At 32.3% G+C, this 23,861-nt stretch overlaps 2 protein-coding genes across 2 annotated transcripts; one reads left to right on the forward strand and one right to left on the reverse strand.

Annotated features, from left to right (window-relative positions):
• Positions 1-6,279: 6,279 nt before the first annotated feature.
• LOC105777874 (uncharacterized) lies at positions 6,280-7,777 on the forward strand. Its single transcript, XM_012601371.2, has 2 exons — positions 6,280-6,792; positions 7,263-7,777. Exons 1-2 carry the CDS (start codon positions 6,584-6,586, stop codon positions 7,486-7,488), a joined length of 435 nt encoding a protein of 144 aa, XP_012456825.1. The 5' UTR covers positions 6,280-6,583; the 3' UTR covers positions 7,489-7,777.
• Positions 7,778-7,847: 70 nt separating this feature from the next.
• LOC105777858 (probable sulfate transporter 3.4) lies at positions 7,848-11,450 on the reverse strand. Its single transcript, XM_012601355.2, has 13 exons — positions 11,114-11,450; positions 10,708-10,756; positions 10,414-10,621; positions 10,163-10,334; positions 10,026-10,091; positions 9,629-9,742; positions 9,411-9,527; positions 9,210-9,336; positions 8,848-9,134; positions 8,571-8,761; positions 8,412-8,497; positions 8,205-8,281; positions 7,848-8,121 (listed from the first exon to the last, which is right to left on the reverse strand). Exons 1-13 carry the CDS (start codon positions 11,360-11,362, stop codon positions 7,987-7,989), a joined length of 1,878 nt encoding a protein of 625 aa, XP_012456809.2. The 5' UTR covers positions 11,363-11,450; the 3' UTR covers positions 7,848-7,986.
• Between the last annotated feature and the right edge of the window lie 12,411 nt (positions 11,451-23,861).

Below are 23,861 nucleotides of genomic sequence, written 5' to 3' on the forward strand. Positions count from 1 at the left end.
CTAGTGAACATCTTAATCTCATGAAAAAACTTCCATGGATGGATTAAAAGAGAGAAAAGCATGAGTTAGGGTTTTAGATTTTCAAAGAGCTAAGGTAAGAGATGATGAAATTATCATGTCATACATGTTTATTTTCATTAACTAGCATAGAAAAGTTATATGATTTTAGTTTTAACTTATAAATGATATATGATTTATATGAAATTGAAGAGAAAGAAAAGAAGGGAGAAGATGAAATTGAAGGAAAAGGAAAGGAGAAGGCTGATGAGTGAAGGAAGAAGAAAATACATCATCTCAACCTTTTTGTTATAAGTAGAGGTGATCATGGGCCGGCTGAAATACAGGCCTAAAAATTTGTCCAAGCCCGACCCAAAAGAAAATTGCTGAGCCCGAGCCCAGCCCGGCCCAGCCCATATTAAATTTTACAACACCAAAAGGGCTTAGGGATTTTGAAGCTTGATTTTGGAATTGGGAAAAAATAGAGGGCACTATCTGATGACGAAAGTGAAACATGAAAGTTAAAAATCATATTTGATTAAAAATAATATATATATTTAATATATAATTCGAGCTGGGCCCGGGCCAAAAAAGTTTTACCTGAGGCCCTGCCCATTTTCTAAACGAGTCTTGTTTTTTTGCCCAAACCCATATTTCGAGCCTATATTTTTACCCGAACCCTTCAATTTTTAGAGCGGGCTGTCGGGCCGAGATGGGTAGCCCAACCCATGATCACCTCTAGTTATAAGTACTACAAGATTTTTAAATTATTTTTATTTAAATGCTTATACTGTAATATGGAATTACTTAGAATAGAAATGTAGAATATATATTTATATTTGTAAATAGATAATAAAAAGGGGATTAGAATATGAAATTATGAAATTTGTAAAGAAAATTATAGGTGGAGAATATGAAATGGTATATTTGTTTGAGCACTAAGTAATGATGTTGTGCTAAAAATATATGTGTGAAAAAGGTGTGATATTTGTGATTTGTGAAATGGGGATTAAATTGTAGATCATGGAGAAATGTGAAATCTTGTCCGAAATACTTATGTAAAGTATTTAAATGTATGAAATTCAACTTTTACGCCCAAGTAGACAAAATTAGAACTACTAGGATTTTAGTGGCATGCTATTAAGAGACCTTAGCGCGTGCCCTGATCATTAGCATATTAGTGTTTTTCGTTTAGCACATTCATGCTCTCTGCTCAATAGTGCATAATAATGAACCTCTATATTTGTTCCGTATATCCGGTGTGTTCTATAAAGTCTACTATGGGCTAAGAATATGAGTTGTGAACAAAAATGAATCATCAATGTGTTGAGGTAAGTTTAATAACTTTCAAAGGTAAGTTAAATTTTATTAAAGTAAGGTATAGTTGAAGAAATTTGTATGTGTGTAAGTATGTATTAATTGAATAAGTTTAAAACACTATGTTCTTATTCATTTACTTGTTTATTCTTGTAGTGCTTACTAAGCCTTCACTGGCTTAACGCGTAGGTACAATTAGACTTGAAAAGCTAAAGTCAAGCTAAGAGATCTCTCATCTCATCACATCCTCAAGATCCCCAAGAGTAGGTACTATACTTTGAGTTAGAATGACATGTACATAGGTAGACCAAATGTGTTCCCATGTGTTAGGGACCAAAATGCAAACTCTTGAAACTATATCTATTTTGGTTTTACTTGAAGTATTTTGGTTCTATATGAAATGAATTATTGAAACTATAAGTATGTTTGTAAGTGTGTTTTGCTAATATGATAATTATGATTGATTTGGATTGGTTTTTAAGCAGTTTTAATACATTTTGAATTGGTCTTAAGTGTTGAGAAGAATCTAATATATTGCAGGGGGTTTAGCGAACTTTTAAACTGATTTTTGCCAAATTTTACCCCAGGTATCGATACCAAGGGTATAGGTATCGATACCTGGGCTTTGAAATACAAAATTTCCAAAGCAAAATGTGATTTTGGCATCGTTTTTGTCATTGGCATCGATATCGGAGGCTAGGTATCGATACCTAGGCCTAAGGTATCGATACCTTCATCAAAATTTGAATTTCCAGAGTTCCAGAATGCTATTTTGATATTGATTTTGTGCAGTGGTATAGATACTTTTTTAAAAGGTATTGATACCTTTTGTTTTGTTATCGATACTTTTCCCCTTTTTCGAGTAAAAACAATGTTAAAATCATTTCCAAACATAATCTAACATCCAATAATGACCCCATACATTTATATTAATAATTTTTGAGTTAAATAAGTTAATATATGATGGGTAAATGTTTAAATTATATAGTGTATAATCAAAATCACTTTGGCACCAAATGTGATAGTCCTATACCGGGTACATACGGTTAGACCGGGTATAGGGGTGTTACAAAATCACATGCTCACACTACATAATCATAAACTACAATATAAACAATTATGTAGTTTGTCATAAATATTAGAAATCAATCAATCGACTAAATCTCTAATTGACAAAGCAATCATTCTAAGCTACCAAATACATGTCAAATATTTAACAAACATGAATAATTATAATTAAACCGGAAGACATGAAAATACTAAATAACGAAGAAAAAAATTAAGAACAATTCGATCTCACAAACATTATAGAACCAAACTTCAAATATTACTTTGACTAAAAAAGGAGTTTAACAAACCATGTAATAAGAAAAACACTAAGTCAAAATAAAACTAAGAGTGGCTATCTCTTTCTCTCTTCTAAAACATCCTATTTATAGAGTTTATTGACCTAAAATTAGGGTTACAATACTTGCTTAGACTTAAATATTTGAAAACACAAAATTAGCCTCACATCTTGGGTTAAAACAACAATAGATCCCATATAACATGAACATCGATGCCATAGGTCGACAGAACGATGCAAAGGTGAAAGGGCACATGGCACGGTTGGGCGGTTGGACCCGTGCCATGGCACTAGTATATGGGGCCGCAACCCACTTGTCTTTATTCAGGCCTCATTTTTGGTCGTCCTGTTTGTTCCCAATGACTCACAATATGCATCACAAGCTTGTACGTACCAAATTCAAGTCACGTAAACACTAAAAATAATCAATTGTAATTAGCCAACATAAAATAAAAGTAAAAACATAGAAAATAATAATGCATGCAAAAAAAAATACTAAATGCACAAACAAAGCTAAAATATGATATTCCACTCAAAGAACAATAAAAAGTAAAGCAACAAGGGCCCAAAATATATGAATTATGAGTAATAGTCACATTTTCTAAGATTATTATAAAATATTTATTTTTATATTAAATGAAACTTTTTAATATTTCCTCCTCAATACCAAATGTTATTAGTTACTTGAAAAAGTTTTAAAAAAATTCTCAATCAGGAAATTCGTGACAAGAACGTGTTAAAAGATGATGTTACAAATACAAGATGTGGAGTATGCAATTTAAATCCTAAACAATATTTCTAACATTTATATTTAATTATGTACTCAGTGGTATGTCATTGGATATTACACTTTGAGGGTCAATGGATTGTCAAATAGATGATGGTATTTGACATTCTTAAAATGATTATGTAATTGTTGTTTTACTTTTTTAAGAAATTTAATAGCATGTAATACATATACTATATGTATATTATAACATTTAAATATAAATTATATTTAATTATCTTTCATATATATTTTTTATAATTTTATAGGACAACACAATTTATTATCTATACTAACCACTAAAATGTAAGCAATTTAAACCTTTTCGAAACTTTTACAATTATAAATAGGTATTATAAATGTTTTACATTTTCTTTTCAGATTTTCCTCACTATTTATTAGTTTTACAATTATTAACAAATATGAAAGATTCATATTTTCCAACTTCATTTTTCAAAAATAATTTATCTCCTAAGGATGCACTTTTTAAGAATAAAAGACACATTTTGACATTCTTGAATTTAATTAAGATAGTTCTTGCTAGATAAGAAACTATATATTATATTCTTAAATTTAATAATTATTTAATACTTTTTTTAAAAAACTTCATTAAATTTATTACTACCATACAATAGATTAGGAAATATGTATCGTGCAATTATATTAGAAGTTGACACTTCATTTGGATGGTAGTACCTATCATGTCATACTCATAGAAAAAAGGTTGCACAAGTTAATGCCAGTTATAGCTATATAGAATGAATAGATGCAAGTCTGAATGAGCACCAATGGGGGTAAAGGTCTCATATGATCGTGATGTTAAATGCATCATGGCAAATTAAGTGATTCGACGAAAGTACTACAGGTTGAGGCATGAGTACCTTGTTCGATAGAAGGGACTTCCGAAAGTGATGCTAGTTGGGAACCTACCAAGACCCTATAGCAGTTCTAAGAGAAAATAGATCAGTTTCGTTTTGAAGACGAGACAAGGGCGTTGCTAGAATAGGTGGGGGAGAATGTCACGGGTCACTCAAGGGAGCCTGCAATTGATGCACACAATTTAGATCGTTTATGTTCACTTGGGGTCATTTGACCTGACAGAACTAGCCCATTGCTTGCAAGAGACTCAAGGCCCATCTACTTAGATCCTAGTTAAAGCGTAACACTCCAGTAACTTGTATTTTTACCAAGATAATTATTGTAAACCCTAAAAAATAAGAATGTATAGAGCTTAAATCCCTTAGGACTCTCATCTTATAAATAGGCACTAATATCAGCCATTGATGTAATTCAATCTGTCCCGTTGGATCCGAGAGAGCTCTACTATAAATAGAGTCATCCCTCTTTATTTGTAATCACTTCATTCTTGAGAATATAACATATTTGAGAGCATTTACTCAAACACCTTCTGTATATTGCTTTCTTGTGTTTTTTCTGTTTGATTTGAGTTCCTTTATCTTTTGAGTTCCTTTCGCTTTATTTCAGTGCCTTAGAGAATTTTTAAAAGAATTCTCATCTCTCGAGATTTAGGCTAACTTAAGCGGATTTGAAACGAAGGAAACGCCTAAAGGTGCACAATTTGCCAGACTAACGTTCTAGTCCCATTACACATTCACTAAATATGATCACATAATAATTTATTACATGCACCTATATATGTTATACTTATTACACATATATTATTTATCACATGCATTTTATAAGATCGCTAAATAACTTATGATGTTAGCCGGATATGGAGTGAAAAATCCGGTGCAATTATAGTGATTTTTACTTGAAAGAAAGTCTTCACGCCTAACATTTATAATTGAGTTCGTTAAATTGTTTGAGTCTCTCGGTGATAATTAATGCCTCCATGGTTTTAGATCCATGGGTTAAACTATTCTTAAATTATTGTATAAAAATTTGGTTGGATCTGAAATCAAAATTTTATAAAGTTATAAAGAGGTGTTTTGTAGAAACTATCTTAAAAAGTAATTTATTTTCCCTCTATCGTGCAGGACAATAAAAAAACACTATTATTAGGATATAATGCAATTATATCGAGTTAGAACAATTCGAATGCAGAACAAATGACTGCATTCGAATTGTTCTAACAAATCAAAAGAATACAAAGAACAGTCAAGAAATAAATTCTTTTCAAAAAATTTTATGAGAATAGACTCATTTAAGTCTCCAATCTAAGGGTCTATTTATAGCATATGAATAAGCTCTTAAGTCACTCTTTATGAACTTTCACCACATTATTCATACAGAAAGGAAGCCAAATAATTATAATATTTTGCGATAATTTTTTTTAATTTCAAATAATTCTATTGAAATCGATTATTTTCTTTTTTTCTTTGTTTTTTTTTTAACATTAGTCTCATTATAAGTTTTTATCATACAATGCCTTTTTTAATATAATGACTAAAATTATCTATAACCCCTCCTCAACTAGTGACGAGCCAAGTGGGGGGGCTGGCAAGGGCCCTGGCCCCCCCTAAAATTCCCTACCAACGCCCCTAAAATAGAAAATTTTCAATTTAGGCTCTTTATAATTTATAAAATTTTAAATTAGTAATGGTAAAATTACATTTTGGCCCCCTAAAAATAATAAAAATTTAATTTAATCTTTTAAAAATTATAAAGATATAGACTATTAAAATGATGAAATTACGTAAATACAATTTAATTCTGACCCCCGCACAAAATTTTTTTTGTCTCCACCACTGTCCTCAACCCTTAACATAGGAGCCAATCGAGTTAAGACTCTATCGGCATGTATGACTGTTGGAGGTATACATAAAATTATAATAATATATTTTTTATTTGAAAATACTTTATATAATATCCACATATATTCTATACAACAATGGCTCCCTATCCTCTCGCTACAATCTATCTCGACCATTGATTTACAATCTTCCTTTTCAGTTTTCAAATCAATAGCTCAATTTAAGTTAAGTTTGCTGGGATTGTTTATTTATTTCAGTGTATATATATATTTGCTTGTTCTCAGATTCCTCCAGAAAAAGCGTCTTCCAGATCCGCGTTTGTTTCTCTCTTGACTCAATGTTCCAAAAACTTGGGTTTTCCGAAAAGCTTCAGCTAGGCAAGCAATTTTATTGTAAATTTGTTTGTTAATTAAAAGGTTTTATTACGAATCTGAAAGCGTGATGTTGTACGACCCTTCGCTTATTTTAGCCCAAATTGTTTGCCTTCAATGTTTATACTACCTTACACTTGGAGCTTTCTCGTCCTTTCTTGTGGGCTCTCGAGCATCTCGTATGAGTTTGGTCTATCTCTTTGACTTTGTTACTGTTACTGCCTCTACCGTTACCGGCTGGTTTGCCATTGCTGCCTTTTTTCTCACCTCTATTTCGGGGTCTGAATTTAATTCCCATCTTCCTTTTTCCCAATGCTTATCTGCTTCTTCTACCTATCATCTACTTCTTAATTTCTTGTATTGTATGCAACAAATGCTTGGTTTCCATGCCCTGCTTATAGAGTATAGATGCATGATCTATAGTACAGGGATCCATTAAGTTAAGTAGTTTGGCCAGTAATGAACCCACCTTGTTGGTTGACTTTAATATAGTAGCTATTAGATATTCTTGAATATTTTCATAAAAAGAATGATAGTATTAAAACCAGGTCTTATTTTGGTCGACTATCGCCTATTCTGTGTATTAGAAAATCAATAAGTTTACTACTGTTTGCTCACCAATGTAGTAGCTATTAGATTTTCTTGAAGTAAAATGTACCAAGAGGATTAGAGATAGCAACAGTAGTATGCGTTTTTCTAAACTTAGCTCATTTTAACTTTCGATTTTGCTTTATTTGGATCCCATGCAGATCTGTCTACATGCTTTATTTGATTGAAAGGGAAAAGAAATGCTTAGATTTTGCAGCCACCCTCTATATTATCTATCTTTCTATATGCACCATATATGGAGGTTGGCCCTCCTCGGTAACATGGTGGGTTGTCAATGTTACTGGATTTGCAGTGATGGCTTTGCTGGGTGAATACTTATGCATTAGACGGGAAATGAGAGAGATTCCCATAACACGATATGGTTGAGGAAATCGAAAGAGCTTGGATAATAAACATGATGGAAAGCAAGTGTTTCGGAGTTCTGCACATGATGGAAAGCAGCCATAAAGCTTGGGATATTGGTGCTTAAAAGTAAATCATATATGCAGCTGAGCTTACAAGGTAAGGTATTTGTAGAGGAAGATCTAAATATATAATTGAAAGTTACAAAGTTGATAGTGTGTCTGATACTATTCTCTGACTTTATCTGTGCATAGTTTTGGTTGATTTTTCATTCTTTAATGATATCGTTTGATTGATTCTTTTTGGTCTGAAATTTTGGGTTAATCTAGAACTTTTAGCAAATACTGCACACTGAATACAAGCTTACGCTTTAGCACAATGTGTTGTCAGTAAGGGGACGAACATAACTTTGATTTATCCATTAAACCAAAAACAAAATGTTTAATTGATTTGTATTTCTTGATAACTAAAAAAAGGGTAAATTAAAAGAAGAAAAAAACACATTTTCTTTTGCCCCTTCATTCATGGCTGAGGCTTCCATGAAGCTGAAATGTCTGCCACAGCTTCCCCAACAGTGAGAAACAATGAATTTGTTCCCAGGATATTTGATCGATGCATCTTCTCCATCACGCTTCCCACAGGATTTACCAAAACAAGCTTCATTAATGGAGGATTTAGTGTTAGTCTCAAAAGCTAAAACAAAGATTGAAAACATTTATAGGGTGTCGGACGATATATACCACTAGTGATCTTTTCTCCAGCATCTTCTTTAGTTCACATACCATGTCGATTCCACTTGTATCTATGGCTGTCACAGCTGTCAAATTGTACCACTGTTAGCTCACGCACTCTTTTTTGCGAATTTTTTCATTTTCCCTCCTTGTCTAACAAGTATCTAGGAGAAAAAGTCTACCGGAATCAGAGTTAGGCAAAAAGGAGTAACTTACAAGTCATGTCAATAATGATGCATTTCAAAGTGCTTTCATGGTTTGCCTTAATACGTTCTTCCTCCTCTTGAACCCATCTTAACAGCCTTTAATAAACAAACAAATGTAGCGTTCGGTGACATAATATAATAATATGTTGAAATTGCAGAGATAAGTTACCTTTCTTGCAGATAAGTTGAATTTGCAAAGTAAATTGGGGATTCAATGGCAAGTATGAGAAATGAAGGAACCCTTGAAGCTTCTTTGTATCGGTTGAGGCTTTGGTAGATTTGTGTTGCAGGAATGTTCCCCAACACTAGAGTGTTTGGCCTGGTTACATGCAACAGGATCTTGAATACTGACACTCCCACCTGCATTTTTCCAACCAAAAACAAACCTCATCATATTTCATTCCATATTACACCACCACAGGATCACTAACCAATCACACACTTACTGCAATGCCCAGTCCCAGAGGAACCGAAATGAAAAGAACACCAAAGAAGGAACAAATACAAGCCAAGAAATCCAGTTTGTCAACATTCCACAGCTTGTAAGCTGCCTTATAATCAATAAGCCCTATCACTGCCGTTATGATGATGGCTGCTAATATCACATTCGGGGTGTAATAAAACAGTGGCATCAGAAACAGCAATGTCACCAGCACTGTCCCAGCTAATACAATGTTCGAGACCGCCGTTTGTGCCCCCGCGTTGTAATTTACTGCTGATCGAGAAAATGATCCTGAAAATTGAAAATCAATTAGGTCAATATCTATGTCACTTTTGTGTTTTCAGAGGGATGTGAAAGAGTGTTCACCTGTTGTTACATAACATGAAGTGCAAGAACTAGCCATGTTCATGAGACCGATAGCCATCATTTCTTTGTTTCCATCCACTTGGTAGTTCTTTAGAGATGCAAATGTCCTTCCCACAGCAATCCCTTCCTACAACATGTTAGGTATGAATAATTAGGTATGAATAAGATATGAATGTGAATGGTGGTTGAAGAAAAGCTTACAGTGAGGGATAGGATCCCAGTGACAATGCCAGTTTTGATGGCTAAAGCCAGATATTGGCCATTAAAGTACAACATGTTGGTTGAAGTTGGATTCAAACCCTTCTGCAAGTGCCCAATCTGTGAAAGAGGAAAGCAAACACAAAACTTAGATTTTTTTTTTCCCAAAAGATTGTTAATTTTAAAGATATAAAAGGAAGAATAATAGTATAAGTTCATACAATTGAGATTCCATGAACTTTGGATTTAATGAGGAAGACCAAAAGAGTTGAGAGAATCACTGATGTTAATGGGGCGGCTGCTGATATCCAAAAAAGCTTTGGCTTCTTCATGCTCTGCATCAAATATTTCAAACATCGTAATTTTAAATAATTAAGCTACAATCTGCAATTTGGAAAAAAAAATTGTGATTAATGTACAGTATTGGATTACTTTTTAAAACTTTAAAAAACATATATTTTGTATAGTATTTTTAAAAGGTTTTTCAAATTTTTATTTTTATATTATAGAAAATTTTGCAAACTCAGTTCTACTCGTTGTAAATAATTCTTGTTTTTAATTTGCAATTAAAAATCGAATATTAGAAGGTAATTATTTGATACACTTGGAGATACTTACAATATGCCTTGTGGTCAAGAGTAATAAGAGGAAGCTGAATCCCATTACAATAGTTTCCCAAGACCACTGCATATGAATTCAACCCATATTACTACACTGTAACATGATTCTAAACTACCCATGTGAACTGGCCTTACCTCTTTTGTATGATGAAATACAGAGGTCAAAACGGGAATCAATTGCATTTTGGTAGTGAAATGAACGATTCCCAGCAATCCCTTGAGCTGCTGTAATGATACAATGATTGCAGCACCAGCCATGAATCCAACAAGGGTTGCCTTGGACAGAAAATCTATCACAAGCCCTAACCTGTAAATCCATTAACATACCACAAACCATGTTTAATTTGTTTCAAGTTAACTCCGAGGAGTAGTTGAAAAATAAATACCTTAGAAAGCCCAAAGATGCCTGAAATAAACCAGCGAAGAAGGTGGCAGTGAAGGCCAACTTAAGGTAAAGAGTAGGGTGTTGAACAGGGGACACCTTTTCACTTAACATTGTACCCATCACCAAGGAAGCAATGGACACTGGACCCACTGCAAGGTGTCTAGAACTCCCCAGCAATGAATACATCAATGGAGGAACAAAGCTTGAATCTGCATGAAATTAATGGGATAATAAAAATGTTGATTTTATTTTATTTCATTTATCAACTACATCAAAAGTCAAAACCGATACTGACATAGTCCAATAATAGGAGGCAAATTCGCTAGTTGTGCATAACTGATTCCCTGCGCTCCAACAAAAAGCACCATCAAAGTAAGGACCAATTTTCTTCTTTTCTTTTCTCACTTGAATGCAACTCATTTACCACAAAAGGACATTGAATTTCACATGAGGATTTGACTATTTGAGAAAAACTAACGTATTATTTGTAGAATATGACAAAAACCATATATTTCTTTTATTATTAAAAAGCATAAAAACAAAATTCCAGTTCATACAAGTCACGGTTACTCATTTCACATAAATTTGTTTAAAAAACAGCCACTCTGATGATCCAAAAGAAGATGGAATACAATCAGAAAACTCATGAAAAAAGTGGGAAGAAGGAAAATATTGTGATATTGGGATCATGAATTACTTACCTGTGGGATGGCAAGGCTAGCAATGGTGAGACCCGAAACGACATCAGACTTAAAGAGGTTGAGATCATAGTGAGATCCCCACTGTAATATTGGGAACAGAAACTGAAGTCCCAAAACCAGTTTCTTACACCATGTTTGGTCCTTGAATCTGTAGAGAGGATCATCAGGGAAAAATATCTCGGATAACCTGTGTTTTAGCTTCTGGAAAGTGGATTCCTTTGGCGGCAGGCAAACGCTGTGTATCTCCATTGTTACCTCTGCTGCTATTGACACATTTACACCACTTGTTGTTGTTCCATTTCCACCATACCTACACACATATTCAACCCTGTCTGAGGTTACACCCATTTTTTTTTTCTTTGTTTTAGTGAAGAATGAAGCGTTTGAATTTATAGGCAAAGTTGAAATTGGAAGCTTTGCTTGAATGAGGGCAATCCTGTCTTTTTGGTCTTTCCTCACTAAAACAAAATGATCTCCTTAACATAATTTATTAATATTATTAGGTTATGTTGATGAAAAAGATTTATGTATAATAATAAAAATTTTATTAAAAAATCAAGGTTAAAATATGTTGTTAATCTTTATACTTTAATAAAATTTAACATTTAGTTACTGTAATTAAAAATTTTAAATTCAAGTCCTACTTTTTAATAAAAATTCTAAATCCAATCATTAACTTTGTTAAAATTTGTCAGCTTACGATAATTGCCACAAAATAAACATGTTCATCAATAAATTCTAACATAAATAACCAAAACAATATTGATTAGACTACGATTTTTAAATTTAATATGGCTGTTTTAACCAAAAATTGAAATGATAAAATTAAAGTTTTAATATTCAATGTTCTTCAAGTTCAAGTCCAATAATGCATAGTTATTCTTTTAGATTTATTAAATATAAAAAGAAAAAAATACTCTCATAACTATATTTATTAAATCTAAAAATTATACATGAATTTTAGTTTAATGTAGAATTTTGTACATGAAATTTTGATTTGACCTAATTCGCACAAACTATTAACACTTATTAATGTAGCATTGTTTTATGTTTATATGTTGCATACAAAAATATTTATATTTATCCAATAATTAAAATTTCATTTATATTGGAATCACAATCAAAATTTTGTATACATAATTGTACCAAATTAAAATTCATATATCAAATTTCACATAAAATTTTAAAATTTATTTTTCGATTTATAAAAGGAATAAACACATTAATCATTTTGTAACTAAGTTGATCACTCACCGATTTGTGACACTAACTTAATCTTATAATATTTTTCTTTATATTGCCAGAAAAATAAGGATTGAGGTTGAGATAATTAAAAAATTTAAGTAATGAAAATAAAGCATGTGATAGTTAAGACACAAAGGGTGTACACTATTTTGGATTTGTTTTCGTGATTAGAATACGTTAGGGGTCATTATGAACAACACTTATGAGATATACATACTTTTTTCTTAACCTAATCACGAGACATGTGATAGATTTTTTTTAAAAATTTATTTTAAGTAAGTTGAGACCTGGCTCAATTCGAAAGCCTGTACAAAAAGTGTGAGGATTTGAGTAAAAATATAAGTCCAAAAATTGGGAATAAATAAAAAATAATGCTCGTTTAGAAAATAGGTCGAGACTTAGGTGAGGTTTTTTAGCCCGACCTGAATTTTTCAAAAAATAAAAGTTATTATGTTTTTTCACTGTTTTGCTACCATTTCACTATTATGTTGCTACTATTTTGTTGTTATTGTTTGAATATTGTATAACTGTTAAATTTGCTACTATTTTAGAGGCATTTGTTTATTAAGTTGCACCTATCTTAATGTTGTTTAAGTTTAAAGACTTTTTTTTGAAACATTTATTTTAATATTTTTAGTGTATTTGATGTACTATATTTTTTAAAAAAATTATATAAAAAATAAAATATTTTTTTAATACGGACGGGCCGAGTTGTGTTTGAGTTTTAGCATTTTTATCTGGGTTGGACTTGTGTAAAAATTTAAGCCAATTTTTCGAGCCTAAAATTTTATTAGGGCTCGACTTATGAACAACTCTAATTAGACATTATTCAAATAAGTAGTATTTTCGAAATTAAATTTCTCAAATTCATTTGTTTAAAATTTGTTTTAAAATTCTAAAAATAATAATTTAAGAGCAAAATATTAAATTTCACAATATTAATAAGTTGATGCATACATAGTAAGATAGAGTAAAAATCATATACATATATTCTATTTAAAGTGAATGTTAGTCTTTTAAGGAGCAGCTCATCTCATATATATATACTTACAGAGTGTAAAAGTTAAAATAGTTTTACATATTTCTATAATTATTTATATGATTAATATTTTAACGATTTAATCGTTATATTTCATGATCTATTTATATAGATCATGCATATCAAATTTCTAACCATTTGTTTTATATAAAAAAAATTTGGTACATTACCAATGGAGGTTTTAGACCCCACAAGCACAGTTAAGGGGTTGACAAGTGTCCTATAAGGTAAAATATTAGAAAAACATATATTTAAAAAAACACATATCAATTTTTGAAAACTGTTTATGGAACAAATATAAATCTAATATTTCATAATTGTTGCATTGATTTGTAGGTTAGTTAATTTTAAATTAGAATAGTTTAACATTATCAAATTACAACATTTTATCTTATGACATGAAACTTAGCTTATAATATACAATTATTTTCAATTTCATCCACTTCTTTCTCTTAAATACTATTTACTAATGTTCGTTTTAAAATTCTGTCTACCGTAAGTCCCCATATTTTTGGGAAGTTAGGACTCATATTTTCAAATTTAAACATTATTATACCTTAAATTCAATTAGTAAAACATAATGATGATCTCCATCTACAGATGTATTTTACGTCATATTATTTTTCCTTTTAATCACCTAGATTTTTCAACTTTTGCACTATCTAACAGGGTGGAGTTAGGAATTTTTTTCGAATATAATTTCACCATTTTAATAGTCTACATTTTATAATTTTAAAAGATTAAATCAAATTTTAATCATTTTAAGAGGGCTAAGTGTAGTTTTACCATTACTAATTTAAAATTTTATAAATTATAAAAATTTAAATAAAAAAATCCTGTCAACTCCTAGCCTATATAAATGTTTCTTTATATCATATAATATTAGAAGAAGAAAAGTTAGGATTGTAGGTATCATCATATTATGTTCACAAGTAGAGACCGCATAAAGTGACAAAGGAACAAACATATGTCTTGATTTTACCATTTGAAATTCTATTTTAATAGTTATACATACTTTAATAAAGAAACAATATTAGCCCCTGACAAAAAAATTTATATTATATTTTAAACTAAGTATATTTTTTAAGTTGTTCATATTTTAAATATTATTTTCTCACTAATTTTATAAAATACTCGAGTAACTTGTGCATCGCACGGTATAGAAAACTAGTTTAAATAATAAATATTTAAAAACTAATATGGTTTTGGTAAGCTCTTTGACCCCTAGTCGATGCAACTTTTGTTTCACTCAAGGTTTCAACCTATCTTTGACTCAGTAGAATGACTCTTTGTCACTCAAATTAGGGATTTGGAGCAACAACTTAATGAACTCCCGAACAAACTCTTGAATTGTACCTTATTGCGTAGGTCGACGCAACTTAGCTTGAGCTTCTTCCTCAGCATACTCGGGGTAAAACTGCTTCCTAAATTCATTCTAGATCTCCACCCAAGTCCTAATAGTAGTACCTCCTCGTCTCTCATCCGTAGACCTACAATTCACCATAAAAGAGCAACATCAATAAAATAAATAGGAGCAATGTTTACCTTAGTGGCATCATCCACAATGCACATCGCACGAAAGTCTTGTTCCATCCCCCAAAGAAAATTGTCTACAACCCTCGCGGACCTCGTGTAACACCTGATTATTCTAAATTGACCCGAAATTAAAGAAAGCTAAGATTAAATTGAAAGGATTAGAGAATTTTCAGGCTCCATTGGGAAAGTCAAAATATTAATGGCTGAATTGTGATTAATTGGATCTCAATTTTGGTTTAGTTACTGTTGGATAAGAAGAGGTTTCTCGGAAGAAAAAGTTCTACAATTGTGCATAAACATTTGGTACGACACCCTGGAAATGGCGTAGGAGACCAAAGAGATTCAGATCTTGTATCCTTGAATTTCAGTGGGAGAGGATTGGGAAAGAGCTAGATCTTATACTCAGTGGGAGGAGGATGGTTCAAATTTTATATCCCAAAGTTACAGTGGATTGAACTTTAAAGATTACAGTGAGGGCAATCCGGTTAAGTAAGATACGAGCATTGCCAACCGGATAAGATAGTATTCTGACGGCAATAAAGCCTTATTGAACAATGAGCAATGACAACCTAAACGTTAAAGAGGGATCATTCTCATAACATTCCATGAAATGGATTCTACAGGTCATGTTCCCCAGAGAACAGATCAATGAAGTTCCCCATATCCCTGGCAGTGTAGTGGAACAGATTGAAGCTACAACAGCAAATCTTGCTTCCCCGATATTGCAGTTAAAAAGATTAAAGCTACAACAGTGAATCTTACTTCCTTGGCGGTGTAGTGGAACAGATTGAAGCTACAACAACGAATCTTGCTTCCCCAACATTGCAGTTAAATAGATTGAAGCTACAACAGCGAATCTTACTTCTCTGGCGGTGTAGTGGAACAGATTGAAGCTACTACAGCGAATCTTGCTTCCCCGACATTGCAGTTAAATAGATTAAAGCTACAACAACGAATCTTACTTCCCTGGCAGTGTAGTGGAACATATTAAAGCTACAACAACGAATCTTGCTTTCCCAAATTGTAGTTAAATAGATTGAAGCTACAATAGTGAATCTTATTTCCTTGGCGTGGAAATGGAACAGATTAAAGCTAAAGGTAGCGAATCTCGTTTCCCTAGCTTTGCAGTGGAATAGCTTAAAGCTAAAGCGGAGTAGATTAAAGCTGAAGGCAGTGAATCTTATCTCTCTGGCGTTAAGACTGAAAGCAGTAGATCTTGTCTTCCTGTATTGGCAGCGAAGTAGATCGAAGATACCAGCCTTGTCTCCCTAAGAAGCAGTAGAGTAGGTTGAAGATTGTAGATCCTGTCTCCCTAAGCAGTAGTGGATCAGATCGAAGGCAGCGAATCTTATCTTCCCAAGGTAGTAGGGAAGCAGATTTAAGCCACCAGTGTTATCTCCCTGAAGTTACAATGGAGCAGATTAAAGCCACAAATCTTATCTCTCTGAAGTTGCAGTGGAGCAGGTTGAAGATGCAAGTCTTATCTCTCTAAAGTTGCAGAGAAGCAGACTAAAGATAGCGAATCTTATTTCTATGAAGTTGTAGTGGAATAGATTGAAGTTATACATTACAGATCCTATCTCTCTGAAGTTGCAGTAGAGCAGATCATATCAAACCTTATCCCCTAAAATTACAGTGAGGCAGTTTGAAATTGCAAACCTTATCTCCCTGAAGTTGTAGTGGAGCAGATTGAAGCTATTAATACTATCTCCTTGAAGTTGTAGTAGAGCGGATTAAAATGATGAATCTCATACCTCTAAAATTGTAGTAGATCGAATTAAATCTACCGTAACAAAATCATTATCTCCCTGAAGTTGCAGTGGATCAGATTGAAGCCACAAGTCTTATCTCTTTGAAGTTGTAGTGGAGCAGACTGAAGATAGTGAATCTTATTTCCCTGAAGTTGCAGTGGAACAGATTGAAGCTATAAATTACAGATCTTATCTCTCTAAAGTTGCAGTAGAGCGGATCACATCAAATCTCATCTCCCTAGAGTTGTAGTGGAGCAGATTGTAGATAATGGGATTTATCAATTTTTATCTCCCTAAAGACACAGTGGACTGGAAGAATGCTACCTGAAAAAGATGAGCACCAAGAAGTCAAGAGTCGGTGAGACCGAGCAAAAATAATTCTTCTTAAAAGTTTTTGCTCTATTTTCGTTAAACGACAATGAGCAAAGAGGGGCAGCTGTAAGCCCCAATTTCTGCCCGGAGCCCAATATAGCCCAAAATAAAACAAAAATGATGGAAAGTTTAGACAGTCCATTTACAAGGAAAATGACCCATTACATATCAAGCCCAATTAAACCCAAATCTCAAAGCCCTAAGCCTAGCCCTAAGCCTCTAACGCCGCATGCGTTCCACCTGCGCTGCTCACCAATTGTCGGCCTCACGCATCTGCCGTACGTCACCTCCACGCTTCTCTGACACCACATGCAAGAAGCCAACAAACAAAAGCAGAAAAAAAGAAAAAAACAACAAAAAAGAAAACAAAAACGAATCTTGTATCTCAACTATAAAGGTCATAATTTGATGCTTGTAATCTTTTGGCTTTTTTTTTTTCGAACATTAGAAATAAAAACCAAAAAACTAAGGTGATTTTTTATTTCAATATTTCTTTTTTATTTTTTTAAACGAAAATAAAAAATAAAAAGACTTACCTGGGGTTGCCTGTAACAGCCCGATTTTGGGTCTAGTTGGAACAGTGGTTTCGGGACCATAAATCCGACGAGGAAAAATTTATTTTAAAATTATGACATGGGTTGCATTATGATAGGAAGGTTGCATGCAAATATTGATATGAAAATTTTATCGATTTAGTGATTAATTAAGGAAAGGACCTATTTGTATAAAATGTAGAATTTGAATTCTATAAGCTAGAAGGGTTAACTAGCTATGAAATTGTAATACCCCGAAAATTACTACAGTAAAAAAAAAGTAAGATAATATCCCTGATATGGTAAAATAAGGAAATAAAGTGATAAAAAGGGAAATTGAGTTTTGTCAACAACGGAAGGTTTATTATGACATATTAATTCAAGAAAGGATTAAATCGCAGAAGTGAGAAAAGTTTTGTTGCCCAAGAGTAAATACTCAAAACTTGAGGGGTTAAAGTGTAAATATGAAAATTTTGAAGGACCAATAGTGTAAATATTTTAAGGGTGGAATAATCTAGAAACTAAGGAAAATGGATGAATTAGGACCAAATTGAAAAGGTGAAGAATTTTGAGGGACTAAATTGTAATTTTACCAAATTAAGTGATGACTCAAGAATGGAATTTCAAAAGATTATGAAGCGCAAAATGGTCAATTAGAAGGAGAGAGAATTCTAGAAGGTAATGATGATGTTAGTGATATTTTAATTAATTAATTAGATAAATGTTATTTAATTATTATTTTATTAAGATTTTTAGTATTATTTTATTAATAAATGATTAATATAAAAGGAATGAAAGATGATGAGAAATCATCTCTTCTCCATGAAACTAACGTGAGAAGAGAGGAAAAAGAAAGAAGTTTTTCTTTCTTTATAATTTGGTCCTCCCACCAAAAATTCACCATTTTCACTTAGAAATTAAAGAAATTTTCATAGCCACCAAGAGAGAAAATTGATAAGGAGACTAGGGGGAGCTAGAATATCAAGTTAGATTCAAGAAATAGAAGCTGGAGGAGGGAGAAAATCAAGTTAAAGATTGAAATCAATGGCATAAGGTAAGAACATCAAGATTTTTATATACTTTTGAGTTTGATATTATTGAAAAAGTAGGAAATTAATGTTAAGGTAGAGTTTCATTATATAAGGTTCTATATTCTTGTTATGCTAAAAGAGGGAAATAAGAGAAAGTGATGGAAAATGTTGAAGAGAAAGGAAAGGAAAGTGTTCTAAATTTAGTTATCAACATTTTACACTAAAACAGTTTCGAGACAGCAGCAGTAGTCTGATTTTGAAAATCTACCAAAAATCGTATAAATTGAACTAAAGGATGAAAAAAATATGAAATTAAATCTTATTGGGTCTAGTTTCTCATATAAGAAACGGTGTAAGAAATGAAATTGTAAATTATGAGATATAGTAGGTTTTGTGAGATAAGGTCAGAATGATTTCGGGTTCCCCTGTACTGACTTTAGAAAATCATCAAAAATCGGATAAAAATAATTAGAGGCTTAAATTTATATTTTTAAATCCTTAATGAGTCTATTTTCAATAGAAACAAACGGAAACATCATTATAATTCTGTACGAGGAGATAATTAATTTTTAGTGAAGAAGGGTCGGAACTGTTAGACAGCAGAATAGGGATGACTTTAAAGAATAAACTGTACTTATTGGCTAAACCAAAAATTCTGAAAATTTTATGGTAAGAACATATGTGAGTCTAGTTTCATATAAAATATATGGATCTTAATTTGGAGTTCTGTATCTGAAGATATAAATAATTTAGTGACTTCGACTCAAGTTGACAGCTTTGAATGAATATATATAAGTAAATGGTGAAATTATAGATAATGTTACCTATAAGCATGTTATGTACATTAAGGACGTGGAATGGTGAGGAGGAGGAGGAAAATATATGATTATTCAACTAGCATGAGTTTTCATTAAAAATGACCAGTTTATATGTTTCAAGGACTAAATTGAACAAATGTGAAAATTTAAGGGTAAATTTGTAAAAATATCAAAAAGTGACCAAATTGCATGAAATGAATTGTTTTATTATTTAAATTAGTAAATTGAATGGAATATTAATTTAGATCAAGATTGGGTGGAAATTCGAGAAAAATAGAAAATTTCCAAAATGTCCCTGAATTTTGGTATTTCTGCAATTTAGCCGGGTAAGTTCGTATGAATTATATTTTATTTAATTTCAATTAAAGTGAATGCTAGTTGGTAATGAATATTATATATGTGTGTGTTTTATATTGGAACCGAATTATTATTGGTAATATGTATAATTATTAGATGCTTTGAAATGATTATCGGAAGCTTGTTCGATGATTTGATTCTGGTTGTAATGGCGCGTATAAGTTAAATTGGTTAACGTTAGCTCACTAATGTTTTGATTTTGATTGGTTATAAATATGAATGTTAGATAAAAAAAATGAAATGTCTGAAAATTAATTAGCAAACTCCAGTAATGCCTCGTACCCTATTTCGGTGTCGAATACAGGTAAGGGGTGTTACATTGCCTGCGAAGTCCGTTGCCAGAGCCATTTCGGTTGCCGAAATTGGACGAAGAGGGTGGTGTTTGGGGTTTCTTCCCACGACCCTAGGGCCATGAAGGCTCGGCCTTCAGTCGGTCCTTGAAGCGGGGTTAAAAACCTAGATTTCTGTTGCTCCGGCCACCGCCTACGGCGGGGTCACGGCGGCGCAGGTGACGGCCCTATTGGCCGAATTTGAGGGCTGCAGAGAGAGAATGTTTGAACTCTGTTTTTTTATAAAAAAAATAAGGGGTTAAACTATTTTTTTTATTTTTAACATTTATATTAGGAATAAAACGACGTTGTTTTGGGTTTAGGCAACAATGGCCAAAACGACGTTGTTTCACGTCTGACCCGAATACCCGACCCATTTAGTAGAGGATCCGCGCGTTTTCAAGGTCGAATGGGCTATTTGCACTTCGGGTCCCTCCGCTTTGATGCTTAGCTTCAATTCAGTCATTTTCTCCTTTTTTTAGCATTTTCAATTTGACCCCATTTGGTTCGCGTTTGTTCCAAGTCCTACGCAAAATGATGCATATAAGGAATGAGGATATTGCCCAATCAGTCCTTCATTCCTTAAGCGCGTCTTATTTCAGTCCCTTGCGACCTGTTTATCATTTTGCAATTAAGGCCCCGAATTTTAATTCCATTTCAACCTCGTCATTAGTCCATTTAGTTTATTTATTTTTAAATAATACTCTTTTATCATGATTTATTTTAAATGGTTATATTTATTATTTATTTGAAGCTATTTTACATTAAGTTTATTTAAATTTTTTTGTATATTATTTATTGTAAGCTCATGTTGTTTATCTTCAAATTTTATGTATGTATATTTTAAAATTATTTCAGTATGTTTTTATATATTATTTATTTTTTAATTATATTCATTGTTATTTATTTGCGCTTTTTCTTATTTCATTTATTTGGATCGTTTATCATTTGTTTTAAGTGTCTTTATAAATCATTCATTTTGAGCTATTGTTTTCTTAATTGGTTTATATATTGTTTCGCTTTTGTTCGCTTTTTGGTTATTGATAATTGTATTCGATGTATGGTGTAATTATTGCCATTATGTGTATTAATTGCTTATTCATATTTTCGTGCTATGGTAATTCATTTGTGTACCCTGTTGTTTGGAAAATTGTTTCTCCATATTGTAAATTGTCACTCCATCAATGTAACCCCTTTTTTCACACATTATTTAAAATATTACATTAATTTTTACCCAAACACGCAAAAATAAAATTTTCAAAATAAGGTAATATTTTGTGTTTTGGCAATTCGAGAAAAATCGTACCCTAACTTACGGGGTTTCGATTTTCCCGTTAAACCTAAATAGCAAAATATCCTTTTAAATTATTACTTTTGAATAAGCAAAATTTCGTGTTTAGATTCAAGAAGGCCGTACCTTAACTTACGGGGTTTCGCTTTTTGTAATAAATCTAAATACACTAATCTTTTCAAACATAAGTTCTTTTATAATCTCGAGAATTAATAAAAGATCATGTTCTAACTTACGGAATATGGTCTTTTCTAAAATCGAGATAATCGAATGTCTTTCAAATAAGTAAATTTTTCGGCATGTATTCTCGTATCGTGAATTCGATACATTGTGTCCTAACGCATTGGATATGACATGTTGTTTTCCCGAGATGAGGATTTTTCTAAAAAATTATAAGGGCAATATTAAATGTTTGAAATTTTGAGAAATTGTGCCCTAACTCATTGGGCTGCGATTTCTTCATCTGACTTAAACAATTGAATATCCTTTTAAATTTTATTGCATGAGTTTTTAGGATAAGCTCATCTTTGAGGAGGTGAAATATCATGCTCTAACTCATTGGGTGTGACATTTTCTCTCTCAGAAATGAGAATGTCTTAACGGGTAATTTGATTTATACAAGTTTTTTTTAAATACAAGGATCGTATTTTTAAATCTTTGCACATTTTTTATATTAAGACACTAATTCATCAACTAGGTACCAATTTTGAGCGCATCGAGGGTGCTAATCCTTCCTCGTGCGTAATTGACTCCCGAACCCATTTTCTGGATTTTTGTAGACTAAAAAATAATGTTTTAATAAATCAAACTATTAATTAAAACGTTTAAATTGCGAGGTGATCTGATCATACCTCATTAAAAAAGATTGGTGGCGACTCCCATATTCGTTTTTATTTTCAAATCCAAGTCGACCCCGTTTTCACCAAAAAAATAGTTTCGACAGATATTGAACTCCCCCATGAGCTCCACAATCTATTCTTTCAAAGTTGATACCATGGCTTCGAGAGCATCATTCTTCTCTATCTGGTCATCCATTATGGTATTGAGGGCCCTTTTCATCGCATCCAAATTTTAACCAAAGGCCTCCGCCACATATTCCCTGAGCTGCTCTCTAATCGAGTCTAGCTCATCGGTGCATCCCTCAACTACCTCGAGTGTTTCTTTCACATCATCCATGGATTCCTCCAGATCAACCACTCAATTTTTCAAAGTCGACAACATGTCCCTCGATCTGCTAGCTTTCTTGCCCCTCCCATAGCTTTCCATAGGCTCAATTTGATCGTCTACTCTTCTAGTCATCTTGGTCAACGCATTCAAACATTGGCTTTGATATCAATTGTCACAAGGCTAAATCTTTAGTCTCGCAAATCACACAACCTTAGGCAATTCCTTTGCTTCGAATTTGCCAAAGTCAACCCTACTTTAAAAAAAGCGAGAATTTTTAAAGAAAGTTTTCTAAGGCACCGAAAATAAAGTGGAAGCAACTCAAAGTCAAAAAAGCAACAAGAGAACAAAAAAAGCCATAAGAAAGCAATAACACACCAAGTGTTTGTGTAAATGCTCTCATAAGTATTCTATTACTCAAGAATAGGATAAGTACAATGAGGGGGAAGACTTCTGTTTATAGTTGAGCTCCCCCATATCTAACGGTATAGTTTAAATTACATTGACAGTCGAGATCAAAGCCAATCTACAAATTAATATTCTTATGGGATTTTCCAAGATCCCCTAAGATTACAAAATCTTCTTAGATTACTTTCCATATTTATCATGGTAACCCTAGTTTTACTTGAGTGTTTCATTGAGTCACCAAGGCTTCAAGTAAATGAACTTCTCCACATGTTCCATGAATTGGGCTAGTTCAAATGGGTCAAATGAGTCACATTTAATCAATTGATCTCCATGGGACGCTCTATGTGCATTCGTCATGGGTTTTGGTCTGCGGCTCGTGACATATACACTTGTCTATACTTGTCTATACCTATACTATTAATAAAACTCCTATCTAAGTTGGTGTCACGGGTTAACTCGGTACTAACTCGGTTAAGAAATGACTAATTTATGATTTTATCTAATGACCACTATTATTACTTTATGATATTTTTGTCTTTTATACTTTTTATATAGTTTTAAAATAAAAGAACTAAAATTAATATGTTTTGGGATTAAACCCATGCTTAATGGATTTATAAACAAATTATTTGCCACTACACCATTAATAATTCTTAAGTAAACTTAAAAAGCTATAATATTAATAAAATCCCTTAGTTGGTATCATGAAGCAACAAGCGCCAACTTGGTTAGGAAATTATAAAATGACATTTCATATTTAAAATAAGTTGTATTATTCACGGGACTTTAGTTTTTATTTTAAAAAAACCAATAAAAATTTGCATCTTGTTGGACATGAACTCGTGATAGTTACATCAAGAAAATATTAATTTAA

The sequence above is a fragment of the Gossypium raimondii genome, chromosome 2 (assembly GCF_025698545.1).
Source record: "Gossypium raimondii isolate GPD5lz chromosome 2, ASM2569854v1, whole genome shotgun sequence".
NCBI classification, from domain to species: Eukaryota; Viridiplantae; Streptophyta; class Magnoliopsida; order Malvales; family Malvaceae; genus Gossypium; species Gossypium raimondii.

Coding starts and splice junctions, on each gene's coding strand:
- LOC105777874 (XM_012601371.2), top strand. CDS start 6,584: ATGTTGTACGACCCTTCGCTTATTTTAGCCCAAATTGTTTGCCTTCAA. Junction 6,793..7,262: donor TTTCTCACCTCTATTTCGGG/GTCTGAATTTAA, acceptor GATCCCATGCAG/ATCTGTCTACATGCTTTATT.
- LOC105777858 (XM_012601355.2), bottom strand. CDS start 11,362: ATGGAGATACACAGCGTTTGCCTGCCGCCAAAGGAATCCACTTTCCAG. Junction 9,337..9,410: donor CTGGGATCCTATCCCTCACT/GTAAGCTTTTCT, acceptor AACATGTTGTAG/GAAGGGATTGCTGTGGGAAG. Junction 8,762..8,847: donor CTCTGGGACTGGGCATTGCA/GTAAGTGTGTGA, acceptor GGAAAAATGCAG/GTGGGAGTGTCAGTATTCAA.